Raw genomic sequence first — 14,156 nt, 5'->3', positions numbered from 1 at the left:
CATGCTCTCCGAATCCGACTGCCGTACTCGAACAAGCAACGAGCGAGTAGCGCGCGCTCGATTGAGGACCGTTACGTGAAACGTCGAGTGCGCGAGGCGGGGCACGGGTAGGGCAGGGCAGGGGTATGACGCCGACGGCGCCCGAGCGGTGCCGAGCGGCACGGGCGAGGGGCTCATGGCGCGGGGCGGGGGTGCGCCACTTTATCGCGCGAGCTGGCAACGCCGCGCGGTGGGCGCCCCGCGCGCAACCTCTCACTCACCGTCGCCGTCGCCGGCTCGCCATCGCCATCGCCAGTGTTACCTTTGACGGTCGACCGTGTGGTTGCTCGATGTCAGTGACGTCGGTGTCGGCGCTCGCGCTACACGTCTATGATGTTTCGGTAAATACAAAGTCGGACTCGTGAGTGAACGATAATAATAAATTTATTATCAAATGTTGGAACACAGTGACAGGTGCAAATATTATACATTGGATTTGGAGATTTTATGAACTGTGCTAAGTGACGTTTTGAATTTTTCAACGTAAATAAAGTGCAGTGGCCCACCAAAAAAGGATTGCAAAGTGCAAAAATTGGATTTTGAAGATCATTTGTGGATTGTATTAATAAATTATCTGTGCAATCATTGCTTTGGATTGTGTGGAATAAAGTGACAAAAAGACTAAAAAATTTAAGGTGTGTTATCAGTTGTTAGTTCGGTTAATTACAAATTCTTCTATCAACATAACAGTAAATATATATTAAAGTAATTAAAAAAGTCACAGTTGAAAACATACAACACGTTACTATAAAATAAAAATTAATCTCGGTTGCTCAAAAAGCAACACTTAGCTCAATCGTGTTTAAAATTTTTAGAAATTGATTGAGTTAATTTCTTGTGTAAATGATAAATAATTCTGATAAGTAAATTCCACCGTAAAATTTAATTAAAAGTGGAATTAAATTACTTGTATATTTTGTGACTATAAACAACACTTCAAAATTAAAATATCCTTTGCGAAGTGTGAATTTTATTCTTAAAATTACGACACGATAAACGTATTGATTTTTGACATTTACAACGGCCGTTTAAACAAAAACTAATTTAAAAAATATAGCTGCTACATAAACCGAATAATCGTCGAAATTTAAAACAATATGAAAATACTGAAAAACATGAAGCAGTTTAAGTGGATTATTTAGAGAGTACAACAGGATACGTGGTGTTTCAGGGGGTGCGCTTGAAGCGACAGGACGGCAAACTCTGCTAATACGGCTGGGTACGCGGGGAACAACATAAGTTACGCGGGAGCACACGCTCCCGACACGGCCAAACACAACCCCCTGCAAGGGACCATAGGATACAGAGTCAACGCGCATAAGTAAGTACCATATGTCAAACTTAACATTTTTCGGATATTGATTTTATTCATGTCTTTGCGTAAGGTGTTTTTGTAAAATTTTAATAAATAAATTTCAAAGATCAATTTCGTATAAAATCAATTAGCATAGTTAAAATTATTTTGTATTATTTTTCGTGCGCGAATACCTATTTGTCAACGAAACGTCACACCTATTAGGCACTTACTGTTTTTATCTTATCCGGAACAAGTTTGTTTACATTTCAACAAAACGCTGAAACGTGCCTCGCTTACCTCTACCCACCTTATCGTAGTTAACGGGCAATAAAATCAAATATCCTCTATGAGTAAAACTTTATTTGCTACCTCATAACATTTTACCATAGCATAGCCGCATAGCCATTTGTATTTTTCTCGAGGAAAAATATGTGCTTACGCATTCGTATAAATCAATCTGTACGTAAATCCCTCATAATCATATGGCAACTGTAAAGTACACGAGCGAGTGACATTGCCGGCCGCGCGCATCACTGCAATTATAATGAAAGAAATGAAATGTGTTCCTCCATTCACACGCACAAACGCTTTCGGCGCCCATCACGCACACTGACGTCTCTGCACTCACACACACAAACAAATTATACGCACACAAGCGCTGCGCACTCACACTAACGTACGATGGGAATGCAAGCGGTGACTGCACTTTAGCTCTTACAATAAACACAAACAAACAAATTATTAACACTTAGCGCATCCAATAGTTAAAGACTCATTAAATAAATTTTACCATCGTTTCAATAGGTATCGGTTTAATTTTTAATGTTAAAGTAATTACGATAACTTTAAATCTATCATCGGTTATCGTTGCCCATGATTGTTATTACATTTGTAGTGTAAATTATACTAAAAAAAATAAGCAGGTGCTAAGTCGTGGCGCTCGGCGGCTTTGTTTCGTAGTCACCTTTACGAGCGACATATTGTTGATGGCAGCGCGCCTTTTATTCAAAACCAATAACTAAATAATAATAAACGGGGAGTTGAAGCGGGATTGTGTGAACGGTGCACAGGAAGTCCTCTACTCCACACTTCAAGGGTAGCGCGCTCCGCAATTAATACAAACAGTCAACTAAATACACGTCGCGTTAAATAGCATCGATGACCGTTTGTTTTACCTCGCTACGTCTAGAGATAAGGGTACACGTCACACGAAAAGAATGTTATAATATAAGATTTGTAGCAGCTTGTAAGTGGTCGTGGGAAAATATGTCGGTTTTCAACGGGCATTGCGGCCGGGGGCGGATGCACCGACACTATTATACCACGTGCTCAATAGACTTGAACGAATTTACTTAAATGTACGATCTAATACTATAAACTTCATATAAACACGTGCATTTAGTCTCAAATTACATATATCAAGTGTGAAAAATTACACAAAATAGTGTCACGAAAAAGTTTTGTCTGATACGGAAACAAATTATTATGAGAAGCGTAATAAAGCTTCATATTGCCGCGACTCAGCCCACTTACCCCAAGTTTGCGAGGCTCGCCGACCCTTCCCGATCATTGTGTCGTATCCACCCTAAAGCGCTCGCCTCCATACCAAACCCCCGGAATTCGCTCCTTGAAGCATGATTCATTCTCCCGACCTCGAACCTCAATTGACGAGATAAATATTACATAAAACTAACAATCAACAATTTAAAAAACTTAATTTTTCATATCACCACAACGACTTCTACAAAACTTAATTTTTATTTATGCATATTTAGGTTCCGTAACATATTTGGAAATTTATCTGAATTTTGTGAAAGAAGATAAGAAGATTTTAAGTTCGATCTACAATGCATGAGCTTTATATGATTATAGATGGAAAATGTGTTTGCTAATTGAGCAGTTTTAAAGCAAATAGTCTTGCTGTCAACTTACAATATCTGTATAAAAAAGGATTGTAAGTAAACAACAACAAACTATGGTTTAGTACTTAGTAATAAAACAATGAAGTAACTAGAATAATTTGTCTTCCAAACACCGACACTCTTTGCTTTAATCAAGTTCCAATAATATCGATCCTCGTCATATGTACTTTTATATCGTACACAAATGTGAACACAGGCCACAATGTGAAGTGGCTTTTAAATAGGGGTGACCAACTGTCGACGAAACACTGGGGCGGTACACGTCACGGCTTCACGCTACCCGATAGTAATCTATACACAACTTACAATTAATGCCTTATTTAACACAATATAATCAATATGTTTACGCTAATTAAGAAATATTTTTTTAATTTACTTTTATATATTTTTAATTTCTTTTAAAGTATGATAAAGTTTTAACATCGCTATTCTTCTTAGCGGTCAGCATTCCTCCGCGCGTGGCACATCGTATTACGTTGCGAATCGATACTCCGAAACTCGTTTGTTAATACCATCGCCGCTCAATAAGGGTTGTAATTTGACAGTGAAAAACTTAACCCACGCTCGATATTCGCCAATTAGTTGCGCTTTTAATTTGTTTCTTTTTAAAAGAGCATTCGATAACAACGTATCTCCGCCGCCAATTAGCTAACAACTCGCCGCGCCTGCGCACCTATCTAAAATTAACTACAGCCTATGTATCAAAATTCCTACGCGTTTCTCTCGTCTATCTTTCGATATTATGCCGAACACCTTCCAGCTTCTCGAAATAGCAACGTACTCATTCATATTAATTTATTTTGCCGACTCGCATGTCGATAAACGTGCGTTGTTCTTTAGATACCTGATCATTTGAGCTAAGAACCGGTAATGTTTGATTTTTATACCGTTTATATGTTCACAATTTATCTACAAATTCATTGATTTCACAGCATTCGTATTTAGTATTAACCTATAGGATAAAGTGTATACAATAACGTCCAGATATAAAATTTGTTAAATGGAACATTCCGAGAATTGTCTCAAACGAACGAGCCGCGCCTGCATTCAAGAACCCAAAATATTTTGAGCGAGCCGTAAGTGATTATTCGGATGTGGTACCACTTTTACAAAAAGTGCACCAGGATGCAGAATACAAGTTTTTTTTTGTTCGGCTACACATTTTAGTCGGTAAAGGAAAAAAGGTTCAGACAAAACTATAAAAAGAAGCGCAGGTCGGGCGAAGTTTACCTAAGGAAGGACCCTTGTAAATCATCTGCGCCGGAGATGAATAAGACGAGGCGTCTTGAGCGCTGTTGACTCGCGTGTTTATTGGTTTTCGACTTTACTAAGTATCTGTTAAGCTATTTATGACGATACTTAAGTGTGAATCTTCAAATGCTTGACAACTATTCATCTTTAATTGAGACAAATCTATTTTGATACATATAGTAATGAAGCAATAAAGCAAGTAATTATATAAAAACATTTAATCAGTTTATTTTGTCAAATAATTGCGTTTATCAGCGTTCATTATTACTTTTTATAATGTTGAGTTAAATGTTACATTCTTAAAAGTATGGCAACAACGCTTTTAATATTGAAAATATTAAAATCCTTTCCTCAAAATTGTACTCGTAAACTTGCAAACCCAATACGGTTACAATAGTAGAGACGCGTATAACAATGGGTAGCCCGTGCGAGTGTTTGTCGGGCATTTGTCGAATGGGAATTATTAGGAAGGGCTCCGAGAAGGCTCGGGAATTGGCCCCAAAAGCAGTTCACATGAATCGCTCTCCCACTCCGGGTGCTATACAAAAAAAAAATGAAACATATCCCGAGAGAAACACAGGGGTAACAGCGCGTCACTACGTACGTCCATATTGATTTTTTACAACTCTCATTGTTCGTCAAAATAATAAAAATCCGTGTGCACGTATTAAAAAAAGATCTTGCGTCAATAGAATTTGGGTTGAATATTGAGTCCGTGTTTATTAATAATCGAAGCGTTAACGTGTGGAATGTAAAATGTTCGACTCGGCAAGGCCACTTGCAATAGAATAGAAACTGCTCGTATCGCGAATCAAATAAAATTGCCGGACTGATTTCACATTTTAATACCTAACGATATTAAAAATACAGTTGTATAGGTAAACCACTCGATAATGTGTAGCTTGCTCAAGGTAGGTACCGTTATACCTAGTTAACGCTTTGCTTAGCTACACACTTAAGAATGCGATCTACGAAATACATACACCAAGAACCATATAGTTTGTTCATATTTTCCCATTAAGCTTTCAATAGTTCATTAAACATAGAACATTTAAAAATAAAGGAATTTCATCCCTCACCTCAAAAATAACGTTAACACATTTTTGTTGACGCTTCGGTGAACTAAACATAACAAAAAAATAAACTGAAAACCTAAAACACTTCTAAGAATTTTAAATACATTATGGAGTAATAAACGATTTTCGCAGTCTTTATCCCGATTTCTCTGATATCTATTTAACACCTTCGATATTTCAATCTTGCGGCATAATATGCGTCTACAAATAATTAAATAGAAGACATCACTGACCTGACCTAGGGCTCCATCCAGGATTAGCTGACATACGAGCTGCTGCGCACCGCAGAAGAAAATTCTGCGAACAAACGATTGAGAGTTACAAATCGTGTTTTATACGAGATAATTTCTAACGCGACAGTTTATTTGTGTATTACTCGCAAGCTGAACTTACAGAGTAATCAGTGTTTAATTTGTGTTTTGTTTTTGTCAGCGGGTATGGGTGGTACGGCGGGGCGGGCGCGATGAGCGGCGGCGGCGAGAGCGCGCAGTTCGGCGCCAGCGCCAGCGCCGCCACCGCCGCGATGGTCGCCGCCGCCTCCACGGCCGCGATGCAGGACTCGCAGCCATTCTCGCAGGTACACACCGCATACTGCACACACAATATTTACAAGATTTATAAGGTTCCAGTAATACCCATTTAAGATGATAATCCGTTTCAGAACAAATAATTATCATATCTTATCGACGTTGTTTTCTACCGGCCAATAAGCTTTAACCTGTATTTTTTCTTTGCAGATGCAAAACAACATGACGATGGGAAATCCCCAGTATGGTGCGATGAACGGTTACGGTCAGCAGCGCACTCATAACCCAGCCATGACGGGCATGAGCATGGGCGGGAACGGCGGCATGAACGGTATGAACGGCATGAATGGCATGACCGGCATGGGACAGATGGGCAACGCCGCCATGAACGGAATGAACCCTATGGCGCACATGGCCAATATGGGCATGCACGCCAACATGATGAGCTCGCAGATGGGCCCCGGGCAAATGGCAAGCACGGGCAAGATGACCACGAGCTACCAAAGGCGACACACGCCTTACCCTTCGGGTACGATGCTAATGGGGCAGCGGAAGCCTCAATACATGGGCGGTCAGCCGGGTTTCGGCCCGCAGTATCCCGCCGGGTATGGCGGCCGGCCAGGATTCCAATCTCAATACCCACCGCAGCAACCTCTGGGACCAACTAGTAACTTCGGCGCTGCCATGAGAGGGAGTATGAGACAGTCGACGCCCCCTTATTCGAACCAAGGCCAGTACTTCAATGGAGGCGTACCCAACCAGTTTCCGCAGCATCAGGCCAGCAACGCGCAGTACGGCGGGCAGTACACGGGTCAGTTCGCGCAGGAGGTGGCAATGCGGACGAGCATGTCCTACCAGCACAGCCCAGTGCCGGGCAATCCCACGCCGCCGCTTACGCCGGCGAGCAGTATGCCGCCTTACATCAGCCCCAATGCTGATGTCAAACCCCACTTTAACGAGCTCAAACCATCGATGGGCATGCAAAGTAAGACAATGTTATAATCTGATTTATATATTAATTTCTTAATTTATCTTAAACATATGAATTAATGTATTTTCTTGTTTCAGATGACGAGCTCCGATTAACATTCCCTGTAAGAGATGGTATTATTCTACCACCATTTAGATTAGAGCATAATTTAGCAGTTAGCAACCATGTATTCCAATTAAAACCTACTGTCCACTCAACATTAATTTGGAGGTAATTTTGTTTGTACACATATGAATGCTTAAAACAATGGAAATGTGTTGAAAATTCTTTAGATTAACAAATGCGTTACTTATTCACAGATCGGACCTCGAGTTACAACTGAAATGCTTCCACCATGAGGACCGGCAGATGAACACGAACTGGCCAGCAAGCGTGCAAGTGTCAGTGAACGCGACGCCGCTCGTCATAGACCGGGGCGAGAACAAAACCTCGCACAAACCTTTGTACCTGAAAGAAGTGTGCCAGCCCGGCAGGAACACGATACAGATCACCGTCTCCGCGTGTTGTTGCGTAAGTATCTGTATCTTTATCATACACCTTAACACATCTCAGCTGTTACAAATAGCAAGTTCACTCTTACATTCAAATCACCTCAAACAGCTGTTTGAACTTTACTATTCAAAATACTAATAAAACTTTTTCTATTTCCAGTCTCACCTATTCGTACTTCAATTAGTCCATCGACCGAGTGTCCGCAGCGTATTACAAGGCTTGCTACGAAAACGATTGCTAACAGCTGACCACTGCATTGCCAAGATCAAGATGAACTTCAACCAGACACCGGTCAACAACAATAGTTCCAACACGGGCAACGATAGGGACAGCGTGGAGCAAACGGCACTAAAAGTATCGCTAAAATGTCCAATCACCTTCAAAAAGATCACGCTACCGGCGCGCGGACATGAATGCAAACACATACAATGCTTCGATTTGGAGTCATATTTACAACTCAATTGTGAACGGGGGTCATGGAGGTGTCCGGTGTGCAAGTGAGTTGAATACTAATTTATAATTATGGCAATGTTAATGAGAACATATTGGAATATATGTACAGTCAGCTACATTATTAGATATACAAACCTCCAGAAACTTGTATATGACATCCATCCTAATGTTTACACATATTTTTGAAACTAAAGACAAACTATTGTAAATATCTACATATTTATGTGGCTGACTGTACAGTATCAGCTATCTATTAATCACTAATAGTTCAGCAACTAGACTTGTACACAAGATTTTTTAACATGTTTGTACCTTAATACAACCTATTAAATTTGTAATTCCTTTGTAGTAAACCGGCGCAATTAGAAGGATTAGAAGTGGACCAGTACATGTGGGGTATTCTCAACACACTAAACGGCTCAGATGTAGACGAAGTGACCATAGACAATGGAGCTAATTGGAAAGCAGCTAAGAGTCTCACCAACTCTGGCATTAAGGTAATTATTCATTATGAAATCTAGCAAGAAACAATTTTATTTCAAAAAATTTAACTTGCCTAGAAAGTGTAGCCTTATTATTCATTTAGAGTTATGTTTATTCATTTATAAAAATTAAAAGCCTTTTAACGATTTACTACAAATTCCATAGACAGTAAATTATAATCATATATATATATTTTTAGCAAGAAGATGATAGTAATGATAACAGCGTTGGGAAACGTGGCAAAGCCATGTCTCCCGGCTCTATGAACATGCCCACAATGAACAACTGGGACATGAACGCACTATCGCCATACCTACCACCAGACATGAACACAATCGCAAGCGGTTCAATGATATCCTCCTACAATCAAAGCGGTCAGAGCAGAAATTCCAGTGGAAGCAATAGTCAGAACTATGACTTCGGCATGAACAATGGACCTGGCAGTAATGAATTTGCTGGCAATGGACCGCTGTCACATTTGAACGACAGCGTCAATTCATTAGACCCACTCAATGCTATGGAGAAGAGTCTAAATGAACAGGTAAGCTTTTAAAACATTACATAACAATCTATTTTACCACATAATGTTTAGGATGTGTGGATGAGTGAATGTTTATTAGTAGGTATCTGGAGGACATCTCAAGGGAACTGGAAGAATACATGGGCTACTTATTAAGTTTTTTTTTAATTTTGGAGACGGAGTGCGACAGCGGAGGAGACACCTATTTAACAATAATATTTAGATATTGTTATTAAATAAAATGGCATTTATAAAATTTACGTACGTTCGTTAGATGCCGCATACCCCACATACGCCGCACACGCCGGGTTCGGCGCACACGCCCGGCTCCAGCCACACGCCCGGCCCGCCCTCAGTCGGGCACCCGCTCAGCGAGGTCGACATACCCGCAGACCTCAACTTTGACCCCGCGGCAGTCATCGATGGCGAGGGCACCGACAACTTGAACGTAAGATAACTTATCATACCATAATATAAATTTGTTTGCAAAGTTGGAAAGAAAAGACCATTGTGGCTCTTTGGCTACATGTTCACAAGCATAAGTTTTATATTGTCTTTAAACAATGAATTTGTTATGCGCACAACAGTGATCAGAACGATGTTGAAATTTACTAGATAATTTTATTGAATATTGGAGATTAAATGAATATGTATGTTTCCAGTTACTTCCTGAAACGAACGTGGACCCAATGGAGCTGCTGTCGTACCTGGACGCGCCTGCGCTGGGCGAGCTGCTGGCCACGCCGCCCTCATCCTCCTCCTCGGCCGGCAGCCACCCCCCGCGCGCGCCTTCATCCGACGATTTACTGGCACTGTTCGAGTGAGCCTTAACCCTCCTCGCGGAGGTCCAGCCTGAATGACCCTAAAAGTCATAGTCACCTAGAATTATCTTTTGATCTCGTTAATGATATTTCTAAGTGGAACTCTCAGTTCGATCCGCGAGTTATTTAACGACTTGGACGTTGTGTTACGTTAAGGTTCCCGGTGTTCGTTCGTTTGTGCACGTAGTGCGTCGATGCAACTGTTCGAGCGATGAAGCCCGATATTGTGATACTAGATTTTAGTTCCTCTTCCGTTCGCGGGGGCGCGGACGGGGCACCGCCTGTCGCAGCGACGGTGCCGGAGTACATTTATAGTTACGTATAGATAAAGTATTGAGACGAGCGCCGCGCCGGCCATACCGCGGCGTTGTGCATGTATAGTTCCTCGCACCGCCGTCACGGTGGCGCCACTCAAGCTCCCTATATTCTAAACTCTAGCATAAAGTGTAACAAAAATTTACAATAAATATTAATTCAACTTGTCTTTCGATTCAATGTAATACTTTTTATCGATTAGAATTGTTTCGGTGTCGTCGGTGGACGAGCAGCCGAGCCGGTTGTAAATAGAGAGTTTTATTTGTGCTAGTTGTTTGGTAGCGGTAGGGCGCGTGGCCGCGGCTGTACATATAGTGTGCCGCGGCCGCGCGCGCGGGCATTGTGAATCTTATAGTTCCTATTTGATGCGAGCGGACTATAACGTTCAATTGCCGTTCATTGTAATATATTCCTTGACGTTATCACATATTCTGCATTTTTAATTAAGTAATGTACGATAAGATCGGTGAGTATTGCTGTACTCGCTTACTGGGTGATATATTCTAAACGTGTTGTTTCAAATCGACAAAATAAAGCGTTAACAAATTAGTTACGCAACTATATTGTAAATGTGAGTGCAAAAATGAACTCTGTTAAATTATTTTGCGTTATTGTGAATCGAAGAATGATAGAAATATATTTTAATTTCTATATAAAGATAAATGAACTGTATTATTTGTAAATATTGATTAGTTAAGAATATTATATGACGTAGTTATATTTAGGAGAACATGGCGGATACTTATATGACGGCCAGTTTTAGTGTAGTATTACTAAATTAAAATTCTACACATGGTTTTACATGTACATACAAATATCATAATGCAATAAAACATGTGATTCAGAGCGTAAATGTGATTGTTTCTCAAATACATTCGCTATAGTAGAAGAGAATTGTCTAAGAAAACAATGCCACTATGTTAGTCTACCTCCCGTTACTACTAACTCTTGTTAGACTAACGCCATGACATTTTCACCTTAATTTCGATTAGTTTGTGAAATAAACAAGATAATGTAATAACAAGCGACGAATCAAGAAAGTTTAAAGTAAAAAACTTGTTAAAACAAATAATGTAGATAAAATGAATCTTACCTTCGGTGATGAATTTTAACCTGAATAGGTTAAACATAGAATTATGGTGCTTCTATTAACTAGTAAATTCAACTGTAAGTATTAATAAAAAAATCACAATTTAACTAAACTTGAAAGTTAAAAACAACATAAAAAGTTATTCTTGAAGAACTATGAAATGTCACATTTATTTTTTTAAATTTAATGACCTGGTAACATAGACCTTTAGGTCATTGTCACATTTACGCGCTGAAACATATGTATACTATCTCCATTGTTCACAGATTAAAAATATCTAAAATCTATGCTCATCTTACAAGAAAACTTTTATTTATTTTTCTGCCGCCTTTTATTTAAGTAAAAATTGACAAGCAATAATATTTATGTATCTTATAATAATGATCTAAGTTATAACCATACAATTTATTTTAATGAAACACTTTTTTTTAATATTCATTTTATAATTACGATGAGCATTGAAACTTGGAAAACTTGTTTCACATATTTTCAAATGTTTGGTTCCATTTGATGTCTTACCGCGTTACGGGGATTTTGCAGAAAAAAAAACAAATTTTGTTGTATTATTGAAATTAGTAAGGTGCAAAACATTATCGATAATCGTGGAAATTTCTAAATGGAATTAAGTTCCCGTTAAAATTGTCAATCACAGAGCCATTGTTCATTTTAGATATTGTAAAATTTACAGTGATAAATTACTGATAAAAAGTTTAAAAGCAGTTTATAATTACTTAAGAGTTTATATGTAAACTGTCAAATCTTTTCAATATTTATGTAAGAATTGGTGAATTTGCGCATTTTTCTTCATGCTATGAATATGGACGCCTCTTTAGAGTTAGTCGACTATTATGAAACAATAAAATTAGTGTTATAAAAAGCCGTGGTCAACTGTACAAGCGAATTGGAAAGTTTACTGAATGAGATGCGTCGATTAGACGCGCGTGCTGAGAGAAAGTAGCATTGGTGGATCACAGCTTTTTATCTAAAATTACATACTTTTAAGGGACCTTCAATTCCAGTTAGCTAGTTCTATTTATTGTAGTGAATATTGCTTTGGGTCGATCATTGTAACGATTTTTGTAAGACCAAATGATAATTTTTGTACAATTTTACCTGATTTAGGTAAACGATGTATTTTTGTTTACATAAAATGGAAAATATCATAAAAAATTTTAGCATATCAACATTTAATAGCAGATATACAAAAATCAAAAGGAATGATCGATCCAAGCGAGTAAATTATTACAATATATTTTGTTGAATATTATGATGAACTGCTGTGGAGTATTGTAGATTTTTGCTCGTACGAATGTAAGATACAGCATTTGGAAATAAGTGAAAAAAGAAATTCAAAATATGGCGATAGCCATACCGTGATTTCGTGCAAAGCCAAACTGTACTGTAGTGTAAACTCTTCAATTTATTGTGAACATTTTACTGATCAGATTCGTACCCACTGAAATTCATTTCGAAATGTATAAAATGGAAAAAAACATAACATTTTTATGTTATTGAAAATAAAATGAACTTAAAAATTATACGTTATTTTATTACATCCGTGTTTAATCATTTGCTCTTAAATATTAGAAGTTTTTATTATACCTGAAAACATTGTTTTTGTTGTAATAAAAACTTGATACGTCAATAAGCGATTCGATATTTTTGTTAACAAAATATCATGCAAATGGAATGGATTTATGCTATAGGCGAAAAGCTTAAGAAACATGATATTTTGTCTCCGCGCATAACTTAAGCCAATATAAAACTAGACAAATTATTTGTAATCATACTAGCTATTGCCCGCGACTTATCCGCGCGGAAAAAAACTAATAGCTCTACTATGTTCATCCAGACTTTATTCTATATCTACACCCAACATCGAGATCCGTTTAATCCTTCTTTACATCCATTCATTCATCTAAAAACACTCGCATTTATAATTTTAGTGAGTTATAGGAACAGGCAACATTGGTTTTCTGGTGTTGTGGTAGTTGAGAGAATAAATCGATAGATGTCATTGTTGAAAAACTAAAAATGATTTCATTTGGCCACCTAGGTTTGATAGGACAAACTACTCTATGAAGAAAGTTCACCATACAGAACCTAGATGGCGTATTCTCAAAAGTAATAAAAAGAGAATAAATCGAATTTGCCACTAGGAGTGGAATATTAATTCGATTTTGTCGATCGTTTTTATTTCATATAAATTGTCCATAAGCTTGAAACGATGATTACTTCTTTAGATACATATTACCATACTGATCGCTTATTAATTAAATTATTCCTAAAAGTTACTTATATTAAATTATTTTTGGGTGAGATATCGAAATCGTAAGGCAGTATGGTCAAGTGACATTAAAACGGTTTTGTAGAACGATGACCGATGTCCAGTAATTTTAAGTAACATACCTAACCGGCTAGACTTGTTCCGATTATTGAAATGTTTTTGGCGGCATTTAATTTAGAAGATACAACAAATTAAAGATCTAATCTCCTAAGTTCTTAGAACTAAAAGACTATAATAAATTAATAGTTGCAGTAAAAAACTTCTAAAAATATCAATAAAGGTGTTCTTAAGTTAGGATACGGGATTGGTGCCGACAGGATTTACCTACCTAAAATTGTAAGCAATATGTTGCCATGTATAACATCTTAATCTATATTAAAAAATGGAAACTTATAAAGATTTGTATACACCGAAAAAACTATACCTTTTAACCGAGTAATATTAGGCTACTATGGTATTTACTAGATTTATTTTATAAATTAATAAGTTTGTTTCGGATTTTATAGACTTCGATTTTTAGAAAAATGTATTGACAGGCTAGTCCTAATTTTTTGCAATAAAGAATAAAAATCTTAACCTACATTACTGTAGG

At 38.0% G+C, this 14,156-nt stretch overlaps 1 protein-coding gene across 1 annotated transcript; it reads left to right on the top strand.

Moving 5' to 3' along the window:
• Positions 1 to 283: 283 nt before the first annotated feature.
• On the top strand, positions 284 to 12,815 carry tna (Zinc finger MIZ domain-containing protein tonalli). The gene is made up of 11 exons (XM_013309309.1): positions 284 to 674; positions 1,211 to 1,360; positions 6,018 to 6,162; positions 6,323 to 7,097; positions 7,181 to 7,313; positions 7,403 to 7,613; positions 7,755 to 8,092; positions 8,398 to 8,545; positions 8,731 to 9,072; positions 9,326 to 9,499; positions 9,714 to 12,815. The coding sequence occupies exons 3-11, from the start codon at positions 6,049 to 6,051 to the stop codon at positions 9,873 to 9,875; spliced, it is 2,397 nt and encodes a 798-aa protein (XP_013164763.1). The 5' UTR covers positions 284 to 674; positions 1,211 to 1,360; positions 6,018 to 6,048; the 3' UTR covers positions 9,876 to 12,815.
• The last annotated feature ends 1,341 nt before the right edge of the window (positions 12,816 to 14,156 follow it).

The sequence above is a fragment of the Papilio xuthus genome, unplaced genomic scaffold (genome assembly GCF_000836235.2).
Source record: "Papilio xuthus unplaced genomic scaffold, Pxut_1.1 DF827777.1, whole genome shotgun sequence".
NCBI classification, from domain to species: Eukaryota; Metazoa; Arthropoda; class Insecta; order Lepidoptera; family Papilionidae; genus Papilio; species Papilio xuthus.
Note: the sequence above shows the minus strand (reverse complement) of the source record. Positions and strands in the feature narration are given on the sequence as shown.